The following is a 21,418-nucleotide window of genomic DNA, read 5'->3' as shown; positions in this document are numbered from 1 at the left end:
TGTTGACTGTAATACTGTTTCCACTGGATTATTGACAGTGAGGGTTGACTGTAATACTGGTACCACTGGATTACTGACAGGGGTTGTTTATACCAAATACAACAATTGATTCAACAGTCTTGTGTATTTCATGAAAACAGGTCAAATTAATGCTATGTGCCTCTGTGCATGTGTGTCTTTGTATAGGGATGCAGCTGTTTGCCCTTTACAACCAGACTGGGGAATTGTCAAATTCTATGAGGTTCTACTCTCTCAGGGTTCCACTGCAGCTACAGAGAGAGGCGGGGCTAGTGACTGAGGTCGATGCCCACTGGCTAGATCACATGACACAGCATTTCACTAGTGGAGCTCGCCTCATCGATGGCTTCTTTCACCTTGGAGATGACAATGGTGGGATATAACAACAGCTTGAGCACCAGCATATTTGTGCTATCAGGCCAATTCCTAGTAATTTGTCAAACCAAATATTGTGTTCTTCTCAAGTTAATTAGTGATATAATATCCCCATTGTGAGGACTGCAATGAGACTAGACAGTTTGGTGGAGTTAGCAAGCGCACCAACATCTGGGACAATACTATTAGTGTTTACCATTGCAATATACTGTACATTTTGACCTTAAAGGCTTACTTTAAAGCATATAGGCTTTGGCTTATCCATGTTCATTCATCAAGACAAGACAGGACTGACTCTCAGTCTTTTCCAAATCTATGGAAGACATTCAACTGTAACAGAAGTTAAAATACTCTCTCTAATCTGTATCTTTATTCTTCTCTCTCTTCCAGACAGTGTGGTCTCCTCTGTGGATAGTGTGTTCATCTTCCAGAACTCCCCAGAAGAAAACACACCTGTTTCATATGACGCTATTGTGGTGGAGCAGTGGACAATTGTCGATGTGTGTGTTACTTTCTGCCTTTCTCTGTTGGTTTCCGTCAGTGTGGGTTACTTTCGGTTTTTCTGGGTTAGTTTCTGTCCATCTGGTTCAGTTTCATTGTGTGTTTAGTGTGCGTCTGTCCGTCCATCCATTGTTGTTGTGTGTGTGCAGATACAGCTCTGGAAAAAATTTAAAGACCACTGCACCTTTTTCTTTCCTTTCCAAAAAGGTCTAAAAGGAAGGTTTTGAGTGAGGAACAGAAGGGTTAAAATAAGAGACCACTGCAAATTGAATGCTTCTGTTCCTCACTTAAAACTTTCAAAACTTTTTTGGAAAGGAAAGAAAAAGGTGCAGTGGTCAAAATTGTTTCCAGAGCTGTATAATACTGTGTTTATCCTCTCCAGGGTGTCGTGGTGAGGACGGACTACATCCCCCTGCTCCAGTCTCTGGCCCCCTTTGGCTGGAGACTGATGTGTGTACTGCCTACTCCAATTGTACGGACCAACAGGTAGTGTCTCAACAGTAGCACCGGTACCAGCCCAATCTGTACTCATGTAGTCTTTATGAAAACCCTACTGAAAACTAAAACACTACACATTCCCTGAAAACACTAATGGTTAGGACGTTCCTGGAACGTCAGGAGGCTGTCATGGTTCCGTTGATGTCCTTAGGATATCTTCTGTTTGCTGGGTAATTTAAAAACACAATTACCTTTTTGATTTTCTTTCATGTGACGAGACTTTGTAAAAGTGTATGACAGCACAAAACACAGTATTAGACACAAAGACTGTTCTAATATCAAGGTACATGCTGTAAGGCCAGTGCTGATGTAATGTACATGGTATTAATAGTGCTGTTTTCTCCTCAGTGATGGCAGCTTGTCCACCAAGCAGATTCTCTTCCTCCAGAGACCTGCCTTGCAACGCAAAAGGAAAGACTTCAAGGTTACTCTCTCTCTCTCTTTCTCTCTCTCTCTCTCTCCGTCCCCCAGGTTATTGTTCACAATGCTGTGTCAGAGTTAGTGTTATTAAAAAGTTGTAGTTCCAAATATAGTGTAGATAACCCAGCTTATATAGGCCTACTCTGGTACTGTTAACTCTCTGAATGTTTGATGTCCTAATAATAGTTATTTGTTAGTACATTACAGTAGAAATATAACTTATTTCCATCAGTTGTTTGCTATCCAAGAGATAGGTATCACAGAGATGTACTTTGTAGTATTCTGTCAGGTGTCTGAGGAGAGTTTAGAAAATAAAAGGAAAAAAACTATTTAAAATCTCTCTTTTAGAAGTTGAACCTCAGGGGTCGGAACAAGGCGAAAAAAAACTCAGCCGAAGAAACACTTGACAAGAAAGAGGAGAGAGAGAACGTGTTCCCATTGACAGAGAGAGGGATGGATGGACAGAAGAGGAACACAGAAGAGAGAAGGGACTGGGAGACAAGAAATGAGAATGAGAGCATTATAGAGAGGAAAGGGGAGACAACATCTCAAGAAGACTTCCCCCTGGGGACAAAAGGCAGGGCCGAAGACCTCAACCAGGAAGTAAGCCAAGAGAATGGTGACGTTCCATTGGGTGTACAGGAGATGCCTGTCAGTGATGCAAATGTCAGCCTACAGAGTGATGAAGTGAAGTTAGAGGTGAAGATCCTACCACAGCTGAGTGAGAGAGCCCTGTTTTCTGGAGTATGTTAATTAAGAACTGACCAATAGACCAGGGCATGTTTTCAAGTGTTTCAGAGTAAGGGTTTGCCTTGTAAACCCTAATGAATAAGAAAAGAGATGCTTTTTAAATATATGTGCTCACTTGGTGTCTTTCCTGGTTGGAATCAATGGAATAGTCCCAAAAGTGCCAATTCAGCCCTTCTGGGCAGGACCAAGCATGATCTAAGTTTTCAAACAGTCTACCATTTTAACCCAGGACTAAATCTAATAAATATACAGAATGACCATGATGGAGTAGTAGCACAGTAGTTGTCATCGATGGAAACCCAAGGCCTCTTACTAGAATGGTGATTTGGTTAAACGTCTTTATATTCCTGGGACAGTATAAAATAATAGATCTTCTATATGGATATTGTGTACATATGTTATTTGTATGGATATGGAATGCTGCCAATGTGTAATGGCTCCAATCAGCCTTGTAGGCACACATTTGACCTTGTGACCTTTTTAACCTCAGATGTTATGTAGAGCAGGGTAAAGCTGATCTTCATTTTGCATTTTCCCAACCAATGGCTACGGTTAGGATGGGAGGAACTGATCCAGAAACTGGACTGAAGGGCCATCTTCATCCATGAGCGGTGAAATGCAACAGCCTTGTAGGTGTTCATTGGCTGTAGATGGGTGTGTTTGAAAATGTACCGGCCAATGAGGACACACAGAGACAGGATTTGGAGTCTTAATTGCTATTGTAACATCAATGTTTCACCCCTACCCATGGACCACTGTCTACATTTTACATGGATCATAGTTATACTGTACAGACAATCCACACCCCTCTTCAAACCATCATGGACCATGGTCCTGTGGGAATATTTAGAACATGTATTCTTCTATCACCCCATTACTTATCCGCATAATAATCTGCTTACTGTTGTTTGAGCGGGAAATCTTACCTGACTAGCTTCCACCCGTCATGTTGTGTCAGGTCCGTAATAGTACTAAACACAAGGAAGAGTTTACTGCTCCTTAGTCCCTGTTCTGGAAGTGTGTTGTGAGTGGTGTGGCAAGGAAAAGTATCCCAACATGCAAACTATTCCCATAGCACTCTGGTCAATGTAGTGCACTATGTAGGGAATAGGGTGCTATTTGGGATTTTTACTCTACAGATAAACAGTGGGAATAAACAGTCCTTAAAACAAAATGTATTCACTATTTTCGGTTATTTCAACTAGCATCCAAATGATGCCAAAGTCTGTAAATGCACACACACACAAAAAACAACCCTGAAAGATGGCTTAGTTCATGGTGACCTCCACCGAGAAACACAAGAAACTCGGCGGGACGTATCATGATATGGACCAATCAGATACCCCCTGGGGGTTCAATTACAGTGCTCCATGGGAGATTCCCTCTGCCCCCGTGTGTAAACTCATTTGTGTATGGAAGCGTGGGATTTGAGGCCTGCAGGGGAGTGTACGAGTGTGTGAAAATTGGACAATATAATGATGTGTAAGTGAGCGGAAGAGAAAGATTAGATAAAGGACACTTGCATGGATGTGTGGGAGGTGTTTGTGTTTAGGTAGTGTTGTTTCCATAAACACACACACTGTTGTGTTCTCTTGTTTGCCGTTCTTGTCCACATTCTGATCAGATCACAAAAATCGTATTTAAAAAAAAGTCCTAACCTGGTGAACTTGCTGGTGGTAACCCGTGTTTAATGCATCACACGCAGCTTGAGAGAATGCAGACAATCACCTGGACAACGTCAAAACTCATGTTGGTCAGGTCCACAGATTCACAACTCAACAGCTGCTGTTCTGCTTCCAATCACACTGCCCGATCAACAAGAAAGGGCTTGCTGAAGTGTGCTGGAGGAGAACCATGTGCGCTGGAGGAGAACCATGATTCAAGTAAGAAATAAAAATATTTATTTATAAATATTTTCAGAATAATTAAAAAACTAGGCATGAGAGATCAAGGGTTAAGTTTCTAACTGTCACTGTTGAGGTGAGAACAGACTGGTAAGCTACTCTCAGGTAACCTAAATATAAATGACATACTGTAAACGCATCCAAAATCAATCAGGCTCAATCAACGGCCCTGAACCCACTCCAGTTGTACTGTTCACTGGACACGATGAACACCTGCCAGGTGGGAGTTAAATATTCAGGTAGATATAACAAAGCAAAGTTGTGCGTTCAAGTTGTATCCACGTTGCTCAAAAGGTTCAAGTAAGTACTAGGAGAAAATGGATGTTCAATCAAACATTTTCAGGTGGGCTTCGAATAAATTAAATTAAACGATGCGTGACAAGATATGGTCCATTAGTGGGATGTGTTGCCATGGTCTTGTGGACCGGGCATCTATGTGATGTCCACTGGGGCTTTTTCAAGAACACAAGGCCCGGCACGGTCCGGGTGTCTGATAAGTCAGGGGTCCGTCTGGGAACACTACCACCACTTCTCAAACAGTATCCGGTCCTGGGACAGGCCAGAGTCCAACAAGGTCTGGACCAAGCTCTCAATCATAGGTGGAGGTCCACACAGGTAGCAAAGAGTGGTGTCTGGATCCACATGTCCACGCAGCTTCTCCTTTGAGACCCTCCCACCTGAGGAAGACCAACGGTTATTTCAGAAACAACACATGAAATACATGAACCTACTGTTATAAGGTGTTGTCATTTTGTGCACAAGCATTCATTTCAATTTAATAGGAAAACTATGGCCAGTAAAACTGAATGCCACAAATAAATGTATATTAACTAAGTAGATCATAAGGGGAAAATGTGGTTGTGTGTCATTATGTGGTACTCACGGTTTACATATGGTTGAAGTTGCGGATCGAATTCTGTGGTCTGTGCCGTGACGTGAAAGTCACACGAGAATTTATCTGGGAATTCCTGACATATGTCTATAATGTTTTTCTGTCAGCAGAGGGAAGGAAGGAACCATAATTAGTTGTATTCACTCAGAAATACTGTACATGCTGATTCAAATACATTTGACAACCACCCTCACTCACAGCAGCAACACTAGCAGGTAAAAACAGACACCATCTGTTTCTCATGTTTTACACATGCAGTGTATACATAATAATGGTTAGCAATTTTTTTAATCTAATAGTACACACACACACACACACACACACACACACACACCTTGAAGAGCAGTTCCTGTGTGTTCTTGGCGCTGTAGCAGAGGTGGGTGGAGCCTATGTTGTAGCCACCCTCTGTGTTATGAGGGTTCTGTCGTAGCAGGTCGGCGGCGTGGGTCAGGATGGAATACAGGGGATTAATCCCCACGCCCCCCGCCACCAACAACAGATCAACAGAGGGGTCAGAGGGCAGCGGATCATAGAAGAAGTCACCACCTACGCGCATCTCTACAAGGGAGTCCACAACGCACTGGAAGGGGAAGATGCGAGAGATGGTAGGGGAGATGGGAAGGGGGGTGGGGGGAATTACACGGAAAAAGAAATGCAACATGTACAGTTACTCCCATTTTTCAAAAGCTGAAATAAAACTCCCAGAAAACCTTTTTCTCTCAAAGTTTCGATTCCTGTTAGTGAGCATTTCTCCCTAACAACGATACTCTATCCAACTGACCGGTGTGGCATATTAAGAAGCTAATAAAACAGCATGATCATTAGACAGGTGTACCTTATGCTGGTGACAATAAAAGGCCACTCACACGTGGCTTTGTCACACGACCCAACTGTCTCTGGTTATGAGGGAGTTGAACCGGCAGGTGACAGCAATGTCCACCAGAGCCAATGCCAGAATGTAATGTTAATTTGGCTCCAGCCTCAGTCACTTCCAACACTGTTTTAGAGAATTTGGCAGTATGCCCCATTAACGACCACAGGTAACCATGACATCCAAGGAACACCACGTGGCACCAGCGGGATCGGCTGAGACCAGCCACACTGAAAATGTGAACCCTGTGGGTTTGGAAAACCAGAGAAGTTCTGAAGCTCCTCTGTCTGCAGGTCATCTTCTCCGGTTCTGCACTGTAATCTACCGGAGTGGGCCAACGCTCACCTTCAATGTAATCTACCGGAGTGGGCCAACGCTCACCTTCACTGTAATCTACCAGAGTGGGCCAACGCTCACCTTCACTGTAATCTACCAGAGTGGGCCAACGCTCACCTTCAATGGCCAGCAGCGCACTGGGGAAGTGAGCTCTTTATGGAACAGTCCCGGCTTCAACTGTATCGGGGCACATGGCCGACAGATTGTGTGGTGTCACGCGGCATGGGAGAGGTATGCTGACGTCAATGTTGGGAATAACGTCCCATGGTGGCGGTAGAGTTATGGTACAGACAGCGGAATTCGTCCACCGCCATCACACCGTGTTTCGGCATGACAGCACAAGGCCCCCGTGTCACAACAATCTGTACACTTTAACCGGAAGATGAAAATGTCCCAAAAAGGCCTTCATACCCTCCAGCCATGTCTCCCACTGGGGATCGACGTGTATGACGGCATGTTCCAGTTTCCGACAATATCCAGCAATTTCGCAGTCTTCGAAGACACACTGAGTGGGGCCACATATCACAGGCTACAATCAAGCACCTGATCACCTCTATGTGAAGGAGATGGGGGTCACACCAGACACTGACAGGTCTTCTGAACCATGCACCCACCCTTTCTTTAGGCTATTTGAGACCAAAAGATGCACAATCATGTGAAAATCGAAAGATTAGGGCCAAGTTAATTTATTAAAACTACTGATTTCCTGATCCATATGAATTGTGAGTGTAAAACCTTCAAAATCGTTGCATGTTGTGTTTGTACATTTGTTTTTTGGTTATGATACATTGTTGAGGCATGAGATGTGTCCACATTCTAGAAGTCTCTACTGAATATTTCTGTATTGGAGAAAAGAAAACACTTCCAACGCGGCATCGCTTTAGCTACCTCTGAGAGGAGTCTCATGGGATGGCACTGAACAGACGCTTTTAAACACACATAGATGTTATTGCTGCCAGTAGGGGGGTTTGTTTGAAGACAACAGCAGCAAATTCCCTCCCCTTTGCCTAAAAATACAAGCTCTCTCACAAACACAGACACACACACACACACACCCTTCATCTGTTAAAGCTGTGGTCCCCACACTCTTAACCTGCAGAGACCAGAGGGACAACCATCAAACAACAGGCTCGTCAAACCATCCCTGAGTGCATCTCCAACCACTTTACTGTGAAATATCAGAGAGCTTTATGGAGACAACCGCCTCAGATCACTGATCACAGAGGAAAATGCCTACTGGATGAGATCATTTATACAATACACACAAAGACACACAAAGACACACACACACACACACACACACAATGACACATTGAGAGAAAAATCAACCTAGACAAACTGAAAGATAGAGAGATAAGCAAAAAGGCTAAGAACGTTATTGATTTTGATGCACAAACTACAACACCCACCTACAAATCTGAATGTACATGCAGACTCACCCTGGTGTGTATCCAGTGTGCGGGGGGGTGTTGGGTGTATTTCACAGCAAGCTCTATAACTCCCTCCCTCTGCAGCAGACCTGGACTGGAACAGATGGAGAAACCCCCTGCCTTCTCAACCCCCGGGATGAAGAAATCCACCCTGTACGTACACACGCGCACACAAATGGACACAGTAATACAATTTAATTAAAAGTACTAAATCATAGTACTAATGCAAATGTGTCCCCAATGTTTCTCCCACTCATCTTACCCCCCCTGTATGAATAGGGCCAGCATCTTTCCCCTGTCTGCTGGATGTGGTGGTACTGAAGTATTTACATGTGTTCACATTAATTACTGGTTGCTGGGGGGGGGCAACACATTAACTCCTATTGTTTATACACCAACACCCAAACGCCATGGCCCCCCCCCCAGAGTGGACAGAGATATTTACCATTGCAAAACTGAATGTCAGTGGGTAAAAAATGAATTTGCAAGTTCAACTGCTTAGGTCGGTCATCACATCAATTAATCTACTAAATTATCAACATGTAATTTACCTTTGTTTTAACCAGGTAAGTTGATTGAGAACACATTCTCTTTTACCACAATGACCTGAGGAGAAGTGGCAGGAAAGATGAACTGTGTAAAAAATGCATAGTGCAACTTCATTGCCCCCCTGTGCCGATTTAAGGTACTGCAGCCCATAGGAAGGGTTGAGCTAATGCATGACCAACAGCAACATGTCATTTATCTCAGCGTCCGTGATAATTGAAAGCAGTGTCAGAGAATAATCTCATTAACATCCACGCGCTTGTGTGGACCTTAACATACCATAACCCTAATGATGTGATATACAAGTAAAATGTGACACCAGCTCCCACTACAACCCCTTATATAGGAGTACTTCACCCCACTCTTAGGCATTTGTGCTGACCAAAATAATGGATGGGTGTAATCTTCCTCCACCCAATGGCATGAGTGTAAAAGCTGTATTCAGACTGCTTGAACAAAAAAAAGGTAGCCAGACAAATGACTCACCACTGTCCAGCTCTAAATGTGAAGTCTGCATGGACGGCTAGCCGCAAGCGTTTCACCGTCTCCGACTCTTCCATAATTCCACATACCCGTGCCGAATATACTCCCTGGAGAGACGGAGACACACACACAGACACACACACACGTTACAGATAACATACGTCAATCAATTGTGAACATGTTCACTCCGTGGTCATAGTTGAGGCCTGAAATAAAAGGCTGGTTGTTCTAGTTGAATTGAGGGGGTACAAACAAAATAGTCTGCTATTGTGCCCATAGAAAGTCTTGGAATAACATAAAATATAGCCTTAAAAAGGTTTGCATCACTACTGTATGAATACAGGATGGTCACTCACACTCTGTCTGTAGTTGCTGGCTGTCCTCTCTAGATGGTCCATTTTAGATGTAATTTTCCTGAAAATACAACAGAAATGCCTACTTTATTTAAACACTTCTGTGAATCAGAAAATAACGCACCCAATATGATGATTACCACGAAATAAGTTACATGTTCGACCTTAATAGCCAGCTCTAAGCAAACGTCAAAACACAAACAGCAAATGAGCATTCTGTCAGCTGGGACCAGGAAACTTAAGTAAATCATAATCTAAAAACAGGCAAGTAGTTCCGGTTGTTGCACAAACAGTCGCAAGCCATCTCCTAACCTTGCAATAATGCCTGGCGAGCGGCCTTCTAACGACAACAATACTTGACATATTCGAGAAGCAACTCAACTAACCTTGTGATCGCAGTCCGGCACAGTACACTCGACCGGCGTAACAGACCGCCGGATGCCCCCAGCAATGTGAAGCTTCGAGCAACCCTGAACAGTACACAAGGGACGCTCATTGCGGTTTTGTGCGATGTCACTTCACCTTTACTTCTGTAGAAAACGGAAAAAGAAAAAGTTGGTATTTTAGCTAACTGTACCTACATAGGGGGGTTTAAACCAGCATATGAAGGTGAAATGTGATTGTCATAGCAAGCTAGCTAGCTAACGTCATCTATTGACGTTATGAATGAATGGATAACAACCTGGGTCTCATAATATATTAACTCTCCCCACAACAGTATTCACGTTTGATGTAGTAGACGTGTTAAATATCTATAAAGAAATGTATATAGTATTGCGAGCTAGTAGCTACTGACTGTTATAGCAGGCAGCCCAGTAAGTTACATCATGACTTTCCACTTAGCTAACTTAACAACTTAATTGCATTCCCTAATATTCCTATTAAGTATGAAAACGAGATCTTACCAATGTGATAAGAATATGTTTTATATCATCTTCATTACGCAAAACAAGACAGATAACCTTCCTGAAACGTGCAGCGCAATCTTCGTAGTAAGATTTATTGACCCCGGAAGTGATTAACTACATGCTCTTTACTGTGTTCATATTTGCGTTGAAACTGCGCAGAATTTAAGTCTGCAATTGATGAGCTGGACTGTTCTCCATTGTTCCACCGAGTTGATGGAGCCATGAATTAATCACGTATGTATCATCAGTAAGTTCGGCTTCTATATGTAGTATTTTAGATCATTCAGCAATTATGTTCAATACATGATTCTGCAGAATAGTTTTGATAATACAGCCTAATGTTAACTTTGTTGTGTTGGATAGGCCGTTATGATGACCTGGTCTCCCGCAGTCTCGAGCTTCTTCTACACGATTTACACGTAATTCAAAGGAAGACGAGGAATATGTCGACTTATTACCAGTTGAAGCCTTCAAGCCAACAAGATAAATAACAAACATGGGGACAAACAACGCAACACGGGGGAAATGAGGTTACCTCCATCCGTTTAAAAAAGAAAAAAGATACTTTCAACGGCAATAATGAGTGACCATTACAAACGTTCTTTGCTGGAGAAGCAAATGGCCATGAAGCAACATCAAACTATTTCCACACAATTGGCCTGTTTTAGCATGACATTGAGGAGTCCTGTGGTGATACTTCGAAGATTATCGAATGTAAGGCTTGTTTGTTGTCTCTAACAACATGGGAAAGTAATTTTTTCAGTTAAGTTTACTGTGGTTTGTTCTTTCCAATCCAAGGCGGTGGAAAAAACTCTTCTGAGTGAAACTAAAGTGCGTCTGGTCAAGGTGGACGCTGATGCCGGGACAGATGAAGACAACAATGGAGGTATAATACCAATACAGCAGTTTAAATGGGTGATGATTTGCTGAAGATTCACATTTGTTTCTTTTGTCTCCTCCCATCACATCTATCTTGTCTTTTTCTGCATTTTCTCCAACCTCACTGTCCCTCAGTCTCTTCTCCGCAATTCTTTCCATGTCCACACTGCACCATCTCCTTCACTGACTGTTACTTCCTGGAGAATCACATCAAGACCAAACACAAGAAGGAGTACCTGGCTGTGCTGAAAAGCCACATTTCAAAGAGTAAAACAGTGCACGCGCCAACACATCGGTGCTCTCACTGCAGCTGCACATTCTATACCTCACTGCAACTTAACATCCACACCCGTCAGGTCCATCCCTCAACCCTTCCCCAGAAACCCCCTCGCCTCCCCAGGGTTCCAGGGAAACTCCACCCCTGCCCGCAGTGTGCTCGTAGATTCCCGTACTTGGGCACGTTGTTGAAGCACTGCAAGAATTTGCACCAAATGTCAGTTTTTCGCACCAACGGACACATCAGTTGCACCGATTGTGGGAAGAGCTTTGAGAATTGCTGGGGACAAGGGCCACACCGATGTAATGAACCTGAGGGCTCCGCAGCTATGGACACTAAGCCTGTGGTATGTCTGGAAGTGGGCTACCACTGCTCAGAGTGTGGCAAGATCCTCAGTACTCCTACGGGCCTGAAAACGCACATGCGCATTCACACTGGAGAGAAGCCTTACGAGTGCAAAGAGTGTGGCAAACGCTTCTCGGAGAACAGCGGCTACCGTTATCACATGTTAATACACTCTGGACTCAAGCCCTTCCAATGCCAGGACTGCGGGAAGGCTTTTAAACAGATTTCCCTCCTCTGGACTCACCTGACTGTTCACACTGGTGAGAGAAAGTTCTCCTGCACCCAGTGCGACAAGCGCTATGCAAGCAAGTCATATCTAAAGCTTCACCTGCGTACACATTCAGGGGAGAGACCTTTCAAATGCACCGTGTGTGGTAAAGACTTTGCCGACAAAGTGTATCTGAAAACGCACTTGAAAATCCACAGCAACGAGAAAAACTATCACTGTGGGGTTTGTGGGCGGATGTTCATGAGGCTTGGGTTGTTAAAATTACACATGCGCTCTCATACTGGGGAGAGGCCCTACCACTGCACAGTTTGCGACAATACATTTTTCCGGCTCTCGCATCTGAGGAACCATCACCGGACCCACACAGGTGAGAAACCGTACACCTGCACAGAGTGCGGTAAAAGCTATACTCAGTCTGGAGATCTGGCCAAACACAAGCTCCTCCACACAGGGGAGAAGCCATTTCAATGTCCCGAATGCCCCAGCCGGTTCAACCGTTCTGGTTCACTGACCAGTCACATGAGGACTCACACTCACCGGGATCTGAGGCCGTACTCCTGCCAAGAATGTGGGAAGAGCTTTTATGAACCGAGTCACGTCAAAGTCCACATGAAGATCCACATGGGGGAGCGACCGTATCCCTGCCCCCACTGCCTTTTTGGCTTCACTCGGAAAGCACACCTCACCAAACACCTGCCTAGATGTCCAAAATTGAGTATTACATAGTTATAGAACACATTATTGAACATCATTAATAGATCATAGTAAACAAATGTATTTAATGAAACACGACTGCATGCCTGCTCCTGGTAATAACTGACAATAAAGATGTAACATTGTATATCAATGAGCATATTGACCTGTGCTGTCTGAACTGGGTGGGCCTAGTTTACTACAGAGCAAGCTACATTTATTTATTGAAACATTAATTACCCATAATACTGAAACGTTAGATGTTTTATTCATAATGACAAATGTGGATTATTTACACTAACAAAATAGTTCATAAGTCATCCAAAATGTCATTTTCATAAAAGCAATTTCATGACAATATTTCTTTGTGTAGCATTGTAAAAATGCATTGTAAAAATAATACAGCTTACATACAGCTTTTTATATTTTTATTTATGGTTAAATATATATATTTATATCTACATCAGGGCTGCTTAATCATGTCCCTGGAGAGGTACCATCCTGTATACTGTTTTCATAATTGAGCCCATCTGATTTGAATAATCAGCTGTATGAAACCCTGTGTGAATTTAGTCATAACTGGGGTTCAAGAGAAAACCAACAGGATAGTAGCTTTCCAAGAGCAGGATTGAGCAGCCCTCTCCTAAAACATTTTCAATAAACCATGTTTTTACAACAACAACAGAATACTTTAAATGCAGGAATCAATGAAACCAAGATGCAGATTCCAAAATGCCTTGCTAAGAGCATACAGACATACTTACACAAGCATTGTTTTTGGTTGATTTAATTTAGCCCTAGATCTCTTTCCCACAGAGGCCCACTTTTGAACGTGTTCTCTTCAATAATATTGTGTTTCTATAATTTGGCGATGTATTGTAAACCTCACTTTAATGACAGTCTCAGGCCCATTTAGGGGACGACCAGTTGCTCGAAATGCCACTGTTGCCGGGGGTGATGGGCACAGGGGCGTAGGAACAAACCGGCCTGGGGAGCCCCTCTTTGGTGATCCCCTGTGTCCTTCTGTTCATCCTTCTCGTCATTCACAGCTTCTAGACATCTCTGTGTCTGCAAGTGAATGACCTGGCCAGTCAGCTTAAGAAAAAACAACCATATTATTTTCAAGTTACCATACACATACTCCATTTTCATATACATCAATCTTAAAAAAAAAGAAAAATGTAAGCTTGCACTGCATATCAGTGTGCACTGATATTTTCTTATGACCTTTGCCCCTTCACTGACCTTGATGATCCTCCACTGTGGTTTGTTTGGTGGTGATTGGTTTGCCAAACAAGGTGTTACTACCACCCTTTCCTCCTGGGCATTGAAACACAAATGCCCTGCTGGCCCCCAACGCACCTCTCCCAAGGAGTTCAGCTCACAGTGCTGGAGAGGAAACCCATGAGGAATTAAAACTGTCGTAAGTATCATCACTTTGATATATTAAAAATATAGCAGCAAAGTAATAATACTGTATAGTATTGTCAGTGTGTTTATTTATGCCCTTTAAATAAGCAATGGGCTAGAACTCTTAAAAACATCTTTTCTGTCCCAAATTGCATCAGTAATTCACTCTGGGCCCAAAAATCTGCTAAATAACTAATACATTCATGGGAAAAAGTACACAACCTGGAATTTTGTATTTTATAAACATATTTAGGACATGGATAATTGAACTAAAATCCAACCACATTTATTGATAAAGAACAATTTTTGCTAAAATATATATTTCCTTCTGCAGAGAGAATATGTACCTTCACTACCACATAACATGGCTAACATGTGTCTGGGTAGGGTTACAAAGCCATCCCCAAGCACATCATTACACTGTTCAATGGATAATACACGAATGGCAATCTACAAAGGACTAGTCGTCTGACCGAATTCAGGCCAAGAGCTGACCAGAATGTGTCCTCAGACGTCTCTAAGCCCCTAGGGTAACATTGATGGCCTCTCTTTGTCAAAGGGCATGAATTAACTGTCATAGAGGGAATACACAGAGCTCTGCCTGCATGGGAGGTAAGGAAGAAGAAGCCTCTACTCTCAAAAAAGACAATCAAGACATGAATGACATTTGCTACACAACACCTGGGTATATACCACAACTACTGGAACAATGTACTCTGGACAGAGTCAAAGGTGGGGTTTGTTTGGTCACAATGCAAAAAAGGGACAACTTTCCAGGGGGTGTACTTTTCACTTGACTATATATAATAGGATACATTCAGAATTATCATTATCTTTAAAAGTGAAATTGTCGTCAGGGCATATGAAGCACTATCGTGATCTTTGTAAGTGCCACCATCATCACTAGATGTCATCCTCATTTTTATTTTCAGCATCGTCTTTATTCAACATAATTGTTGCTGTCATGGTTACCTGATAGCCGTTGCCACTGCACGGTGCTACGCTCATAGCCCCGCCCTCTGGACCCCGCCCTCTGGGGTAATCTGCACAATAGCCAGTGCCAACATTGTACAGCTTCAAACATACAGGCACAGTATGTTACACAACCCATTCGTGTTCAACATACAGTTCAAGAATAACTCAACACAATAATTATCAATTATTTGGACTTATATAGTGTTTTTCTAAGCCCCCAAAGCGCTTTACATAGTAAGGGGGGAAAACTCACCTATTATACACAGTAGAAATACTGTGTATAATAGAAACCAGTGTGTGGGTTTGAGACTCCTACCTCCCCTGAGAGGGTAGGTCTGTCCTGGGGTACATGGAGTTCAGGGTATATGTTAGAGAGGAACCAGCGGAAGCTTCTGCAGCCCAGGCTTTTTTTCAGCCTTACACGCTCTGTAATGTTAGGACTCTCAGACTGCGCCGGGGAGAGGACACACAGATCAATGCTAATCTCTCACACACAGACATTCACACATCATACAGATACAGACACACACACACCCTACCTGCCTGATGAAATGAGCCAGCGTGTCTCTTTTGTAGTAGATCTTTCTGTAGGCTTCTAGCCAGATGTCTGCAATACGTATCTTGTTCCTCTGCAAGATTTCCTGGTCGGGGAGGAGGTAGGGCGGGTGGTGGCGCCCCAGGTGCGCCACCCTAGAGCAGGGGACCACCTCCATGGAGCCCCCACACAACCACACCTTTACCAGAAAACGGGCAGGTCTTAAATTGCATGGGGCGCAAAAGCTTTTGCATTTACTGACACCCAACCCGTCTCCATACGAACCAACAGAAACGGTGCAATCCTATTCCTCTTTTAAAGAGCTTGTTATTGGTTGTCAACTACAGAATCCAGATTGATTGTCAATTGGAAATCATATGTAAATAATTGAAAGCATTTACATATATTTTTTAGGACTTCCCAATAAACAGAAATGTCAGACATTTATTTTAAAAGTTGTTCCATGGTTAATTCTAGAATTGCCATATTACCTACATGGTGCCAACGGAACAGCCTTGTAGGTAATACATTATTTGCTACATCACAATTCTAGTTACCCATTCCCTTATCAGTCTACCATATATAATCTAAGTGGTTAATACCCTAATGGAAAGCTCTGTATGCTCTGCGCCCCAGAGTAGCATGCCTGGATCATAGCCTCCCACGCTCTGGAAGAAGTGTCTGTCAATTGCAAGAACACTGCCAGCCAATGCCGGACTCCTGTAGGACAGTGAAAGGAGAATAGTCAGGGATGGGTTCAAAGGGGTACATTTTGACCTGAAAATCTAAAGTAATCTAGACTTTTAACTGTTGTGATCCTTATCAGTTAACTAGAGTTTATATTTACCGGACAGGTTCCACTGGTGAATGCTGGCGTTTCTGTTCGGACAAAGTTTCCCAGTAGAAGTCCAGTCTCCAGTCAAACACTCCTCTCTGTGGCCACTGGGTGGCGTTGTACTGGAACGTCTGCCAGTCTATTATGTCTATAATGGGGGACACCACTCTGGTCCTGGGAATGGGAAGAGATGGACACAGGGCATCATGGAAATCAATGTAACTCCTAAAACTATATTGACCCACAAATAATAAGCACCAGGATGTGGACCCTCTATTAAAACTATTATTGTAAGCCCCTGGAGACCCTTTATTAAAACTATTACTCTACGCCCCTGGGGACCCTCTACTTAAACTATTACTGTAAGCCCCTAGGGACCTTTTACTAAAACTATTACTGTAAACCCCTGGGGACCCTCTACTAAAACTATTACTGTAATCCCCTGGGGATCCTCTACTAAAAGCATTACTGTAAGCCCCTAGGGACCATCTACCAAAACTATTACTGTATGCCCCTGGGTACTCTCTACTAAAGCTATTAAAGTAAGCCCCTGGGGACCCTCTACTAAAAGTATTACTGTAAGCCCCTGGGGACCCTCTACTAAAAGTATTACTGTAAGCCCCTGGGGAGCCTCTACTAAAAGTATTACTGTAAGCCCCTGGGGAGCCTCTACTAAAAGTATTACTGTAAGCCCCTGGGGAGCCTCTACTAAAAGTATTGTTTTAGCAAACCTGCAAAACCGTTCCTGAGAGCCCAATGCAGCTTGTGACCTTGGGTTGGAGCACTGTGCCCTGCATCACTGTCAGCAAAGGCCCTGATAACCACAGTGAAGCAGGCGTAATGCTACTTGCATTTTTGTGAAGGAAAATGTTTCCATCCAGGGTGAACTGGAAAGGCAGGAAAACAAATCAAGCCCCCTAGTGGCCCCCAGTTTGAGCCCTGTGTTATGTCACTTACACTTACTCTCAAAGTAGATTAAAACAAAGACCTAAAGTTTAATTAGACGGACCATGAGTGTGTGTGCGGGTGTGTGTATTGGGGGGATTTGTATAATAGCAGCTTGAGAGACAGACATGCAGAGAGAGAAAGAGACAGAGAGCGAGAAAGAGATGGAGTATTGCCAGACTGCAGGGCAACAGTTGTATTTAATCACCTGTTCTAAAAGCCCAGTTCCCTGCTGAACAGAACTCGGCCAGGTCACAAGTCAGCCACATAGGTCCAGAGACAATTAAGGATTTGGTATAGCACACAGAGGCAGATGGACAGACATGCTTTTTTGCATGCATGTGTCCTAATGTGAGTACCTGTCCAGTGCCACTCTCTCCAGTAGGGGTTGCAGCCACCCACTGTGGCACTCACAGTGTGAGTCCATGAAGACCAGCACCTCCCCTAACGCCCGGGCTGCACCCAGAGAGCGACACCCTGCCACGCCCAGGCGCCTCGTGCTTCGGATCAGACGAACCACCCTCAGCCTTGACACGTATTCACTCAGCACACTCTTCAGGTGACCTACAGATGGAGGACAGAGGGCAGCTCAGATCGACTGCAAGCAGATGTGCTATATGCTTAGCCTTTCAGACAAGTGCCACAGTTGGGGTCAATCAGAGTGTGACACCTTAGTTTACTAAGGTGGGAATAGAGAAAACAAGTTAACCTTTCGTTTGGTCTGCATGCATGTTCTTTCGTAGCACTGTAGACTATTAGGGTTTACCTCAGTTCATGTGTTTGAGAACTTTACGCACCGTGTTGACTAAGGTCGTCCACGAGGAGGACCTCCTTTAGGTGCTCTTTGGGCGCTGTGTCAAGCACGCTATGCACGGTGCGCAGTAGTGTGGACCATGCTTCGTCATGGAAACAGATCACCACGCTTGCGGACGGCAGGGACTGGCTGTAACGCTCCTCAAGACACCTGCCAAAGTATTCCCATTTATTGACAGTGAAATAGTGACCGGGTTTGCAATTACGCACGAGAAGTCATATGTTGTGGTTATTAAATTATTTATTAGGCCTATACATTTCAATATGATAGTTCTGGCTGACTGTACTCATTTGGACACATTGGTTTGGAAGAATCAATTGGAGTGGTGCGCAGTTTCGGCACATGCTGGACACTTACTTCTTATCACGAGTCTCGGGAAGTCTGCGCCGCAGGGAAATCCGCTCGCTCACCACCTCATTGAAGCCGTATTTCTGCAATGCAGACTTCTCCATGTCACTCTCTAGCCCACCCAGCGTCAGCCGTACTGGTCTCCCCATATACCCGTGTGTCGGTAGCACCGGGACCGCGGATTCCTTCTTTGCGCTTGATATTATCACCCGGTAACTTCCCGTCCTCGGCGGCGAAGCAGAGTTCCTCACCTGAGTCGAGGGCACGAAAAGAAGCTGGTCCTCCTGCAGCGAGCTCAGCGGTGTTAGACCGAAATCATGGTTCGATTTGGCACGGTCTCGGGAGTCCAATATCACCTCCAACTCTGGTGGACCGGAGAGACGCGGATGGTGCAGACGCCGGGGCGAGCTGGGCGATGTCTGTGTTTCATCCCAAAACAATATATCCATAAGTGTGGCCACAGAGAGAGCAAGAATAAGCAACCACAAACAGAGTATCATCCGCCGGTAAGGTCTGGGTCTGCTCCAAAGCATCATGGTGAGCCGGGGATGGGATAGGGACGGGTTTACTTGTAGAGAAATCAGCGTTGAATCATCTTCATTTTTATTTAATGCGCGGACAACTGGGTCGAATGTTGCACCATTAAGTAACAACGATTTAACCCCAAAGCTTCAGGCTTGCAAAGGATGTAGTCTGGAATCGTGTCCAACAGCTGTTACGCACAGATGTTTTTATTCAATTTAAAGTTCGTCATGGTCATTAAATCTTCCAGCTTCTCTAACCTCAGTTATTTAGATTCAGCGTATGGTTTCAGGCGCTCACGCACCTCCTCCCATGGTGCTCATTGCTGTGGAAGTGATGGGTTCTTAATTATGTTCTTGCAGGTTGGTTCTTCCACAGGACCCCGTGGTCCTAACACGAGATTTAACACTTGCAGGAATCGCGAGATTAAAACGCTTGCCCGTTCAAACCAAGAAGGTATCAGCAGGTCTAATGCAATAGTTAGCATTCTTTAAGATAAAATCGCCTCAAATACTGATCACTAGGAGCGACAGTGGCCATTACCATCAGCTAGGTTTGGCATACAAAGGCTCCGTATAGTTTGTAAACCTTGAGTTCTTGCTTCGTTGGTCAGGGATTTCATCCCAGCTGGCACTGATGTTTAAACCCTGTCGCAAACATGTCTGATGTCTTCTTACTCCTTGCCAATTCTTGTCATTGCCATTGTTTGAAACTAATGTTTGGAATTTCAGTAAGCTATGTAGGCTTTGGTAATTGATAGCCTACAGATTTCAACATTTAACAGACATTTTTATAGATTTTACCTTTTTAAAAATGTTCCAATTTCTTACGCCAGTAGGTTAAATTATGCACAACCATAACTTAAACTACCATTAACCGTGGGCTAAATGTTATTCGTTATGAGGCATTTTTCGTATTCAGTCGATTACGTTAAGGAGAAATGTAACAGCCAGTCATTAAGGACCAATAGCACTGCTATGTTGATAGCAACCGTAACTGCACCGATATTATTTTAATGCTGAACGTTATCACATTCGCCAGGTTTAAGCCAAATAATAGATGAAACTCAATCTGGCTTCATGGCCAAAAGGCACGTTAGTGACAATGTAATGCTTGTTCTAGACCTCAGGTTATGCACACCACATAGATTCAGAAGTTCTCGTTGTGGTTCTGGACTTCTGCAAGGCATTTGACACCATTGCACACTCCTTAATGCATGCCCTGAAGGTGAAAAAGTTCTAAGTACAGTCAGAAAGTTTTAAGGAGATATCCTACATCCCAATTTCTCTGATAGATTTTCACTACATAGAAGGATGAGACAGGGGTGTCCTCTGGCATCTTTTTAAAAAAAAGACAAATTAATTAAGAACAATTGGTTACAAAGGGACTTGTCTAATAAAGGGAGAGTTCTCCTGGTTAAGGCTGAAGGTCTTTCACGGTTTATATTTGTCCATGACTTTATCTGTTTGTAATTGACCTACCTGTAAAGACAGAAACAATGCCTTTGTTAAATTCTTTTGGAAAAAGGGTCACTAGCATCTTAAAAAGTCAGCCTTTGCGGGTAGGAAATCTGAGGGAGGTTTTGATGTTAGACCTCAGAGGAATTAATAACACATTTGAAGTTAATTGGATTAAGAAATGTATGAAGGCACCTGATTCAATTTGGTTTTTAATCCCTCACAATGTTTTTAGAAAAGTAGGTGGTCTGTCATTTTTACTCTCATTCATGTACTGTCCTTCTAGGCTAGCCATTAAACTCTCCAATGTCAATAAGCAGGCATGGATGTTTTTGATATTAAAGATTATATGTTAATATTTCCAGAATGATAAGAAGATGGAAGTTGTTGTATTCAATGTATTGTATTAATTAGTGTTGCCAAATGCTTTATTCACAAACAGAAACCCATTCCAAAATTACAAATATTTTTAATTGAATTGAAATGACTGATTAAATGCTTATCCCAACAATTACAATTTTGTTTACAGGTTAAGTTGTATAATGAAATATTCTGCAAAAGAAATGCTATTATATATATTTTATTTGTATTTATTTAGTATTCTATTTTAAGGATACTTCAGAAAATAATGATTTTATTTAGTATTTTATTATCATTTACATATAATAATGTTTTACTCACATTCATGTATAAACAGTTTTTTTATAATTGTATTGTTTTTTATGCTGCAACTGAATACTTGCTGTCTGATAATAAAAAATTAAGAAATGCTAACATTGTGTCAGGGAATTTGTGCTAGTGCTAACTCTAAGCAATAACCAGCCCAGCGTTGTGGCTTCAAACAGTCAATCCTGGTATGGGCTGATTAA

The 21,418-nt window shown here is 43.1% G+C and overlaps 4 protein-coding genes across 11 annotated transcripts in view; 2 read left to right on the top strand and 2 right to left on the bottom strand.

The window, feature by feature from the left end:
* The window catches only part of rftn1a (raftlin, lipid raft linker 1a), a 29,016-nt gene extending 25,296 nt beyond the window's left edge, over positions 1-3,720 (top strand). For 3 of the 4 annotated variants that reach the window (XM_020050199.3, XM_020050198.3, XM_020050200.3), the window contains 5 exons: positions 187-390; positions 784-959; positions 1,277-1,380; positions 1,741-1,816; positions 2,161-3,720. In XM_020050199.3, coding sequence (XP_019905758.2) covers positions 187-390; positions 784-959; positions 1,277-1,380; positions 1,741-1,816; positions 2,161-2,565 — 965 coding nt within the window. In that variant the 3' untranslated portion in view covers positions 2,566-3,720. The remainder of the gene's footprint in view (positions 1-186; positions 391-783; positions 960-1,276; positions 1,381-1,740; positions 1,817-2,160) is intronic. The other variant, XM_020050201.3, reaches the window with a different exon arrangement.
* A 1-nt stretch (position 3,721) lies between these two features.
* On the bottom strand, positions 3,722-10,385 carry oxnad1 (oxidoreductase NAD-binding domain containing 1). Of its 2 annotated transcripts, none has more exons than XM_010892986.5 (8): positions 10,283-10,385; positions 9,764-9,907; positions 9,381-9,459; positions 9,028-9,131; positions 8,005-8,146; positions 5,693-5,938; positions 5,350-5,458; positions 3,722-5,143 (listed from the first exon to the last, which is right to left on the bottom strand). In XM_010892986.5, exons 2-8 carry the CDS (start codon positions 9,871-9,873, stop codon positions 4,986-4,988), a joined length of 948 nt encoding a protein of 315 aa, XP_010891288.1. In that variant the 5' UTR covers positions 9,874-9,907; positions 10,283-10,385; the 3' UTR covers positions 3,722-4,985. The 2 variants fall into 2 exon arrangements, with proteins under 2 accessions (XP_010891288.1, XP_010891289.1); XM_010892987.5 differs by having other exon boundaries at positions 9,381-9,438.
* Positions 10,262-12,862, top strand: LOC105023635 (gastrula zinc finger protein XlCGF57.1-like). 2 transcript variants are annotated; one of them, XM_020050206.2, is made up of 4 exons: positions 10,262-10,519; positions 10,649-10,999; positions 11,084-11,171; positions 11,300-12,862. In XM_020050206.2, the coding sequence occupies exons 2-4, from the start codon at positions 10,865-10,867 to the stop codon at positions 12,739-12,741; spliced, it is 1,665 nt and encodes a 554-aa protein (XP_019905765.2). In that variant the 5' UTR covers positions 10,262-10,519; positions 10,649-10,864; the 3' UTR covers positions 12,742-12,862. The 2 variants fall into 2 exon arrangements, with proteins under 2 accessions (XP_019905765.2, XP_019905764.2); XM_020050205.2 differs by having other exon boundaries at positions 10,422-10,532.
* LOC105023634 (polypeptide N-acetylgalactosaminyltransferase 15) lies at positions 12,822-19,643 on the bottom strand. 3 transcript variants are annotated; one of them, XM_010892988.3, is made up of 10 exons: positions 18,580-19,643; positions 18,206-18,372; positions 17,768-17,972; positions 16,476-16,637; positions 16,231-16,348; positions 15,633-15,827; positions 15,410-15,541; positions 15,091-15,192; positions 13,954-14,097; positions 12,822-13,803 (listed from the first exon to the last, which is right to left on the bottom strand). In XM_010892988.3, the coding sequence occupies exons 1-10, from the start codon at positions 19,104-19,106 to the stop codon at positions 13,621-13,623; spliced, it is 1,935 nt and encodes a 644-aa protein (XP_010891290.2). In that variant the 5' UTR covers positions 19,107-19,643; the 3' UTR covers positions 12,822-13,620. The 3 variants fall into 3 exon arrangements, with proteins under 3 accessions (XP_010891290.2, XP_019905762.2, XP_019905763.2); XM_020050204.2 differs by lacking the exon at positions 12,822-13,803 and having other exon boundaries at positions 14,003-14,097; positions 15,091-15,161; XM_020050203.2 differs by lacking the exons at positions 15,091-15,192; positions 15,410-15,541 and having other exon boundaries at positions 12,824-13,803.
* Positions 19,644-21,418: the final 1,775 nt, after the last annotated feature.

The sequence above is a fragment of the Esox lucius genome, chromosome 10 (assembly GCF_011004845.1).
Source record: "Esox lucius isolate fEsoLuc1 chromosome 10, fEsoLuc1.pri, whole genome shotgun sequence".
Classification (NCBI taxonomy): domain Eukaryota; kingdom Metazoa; phylum Chordata; class Actinopteri; order Esociformes; family Esocidae; genus Esox; species Esox lucius.
Note: the sequence above shows the minus strand (reverse complement) of the source record. Positions and strands in the feature narration are given on the sequence as shown.

Coding starts and splice junctions, on each gene's coding strand:
- oxnad1 (XM_010892986.5), bottom strand. CDS start 9,873: ATGAGCGTCCCTTGTGTACTGTTCAGGGTTGCTCGAAGCTTCACATTG. Junction 8,147..9,027: donor ACATTTAGAGCTGGACAGTG/GTGAGTCATTTG, acceptor GTGTACGTACAG/GGTGGATTTCTTCATCCCGG. Junction 5,144..5,349: donor ACTTCAACCATATGTAAACC/GTGAGTACCACA, acceptor GGTCTTCCTCAG/GTGGGAGGGTCTCAAAGGAG.
- LOC105023635 (XM_020050206.2), top strand. CDS start 10,865: ATGAGTGACCATTACAAACGTTCTTTGCTGGAGAAGCAAATGGCCATG. Junction 11,000..11,083: donor TACTTCGAAGATTATCGAAT/GTAAGGCTTGTT, acceptor TTCCAATCCAAG/GCGGTGGAAAAAACTCTTCT. Junction 11,172..11,299: donor AGATGAAGACAACAATGGAG/GTATAATACCAA, acceptor ACTGTCCCTCAG/TCTCTTCTCCGCAATTCTTT.
- LOC105023634 (XM_010892988.3), bottom strand. CDS start 19,106: ATGATGCTTTGGAGCAGACCCAGACCTTACCGGCGGATGATACTCTGT. Junction 18,373..18,579: donor CCCGAGACTCGTGATAAGAA/GTAAGTGTCCAG, acceptor ATACTTTGGCAG/GTGTCTTGAGGAGCGTTACA. Junction 17,973..18,205: donor GGACGACCTTAGTCAACACG/GTGCGTAAAGTT, acceptor CTCCATCTGTAG/GTCACCTGAAGAGTGTGCTG.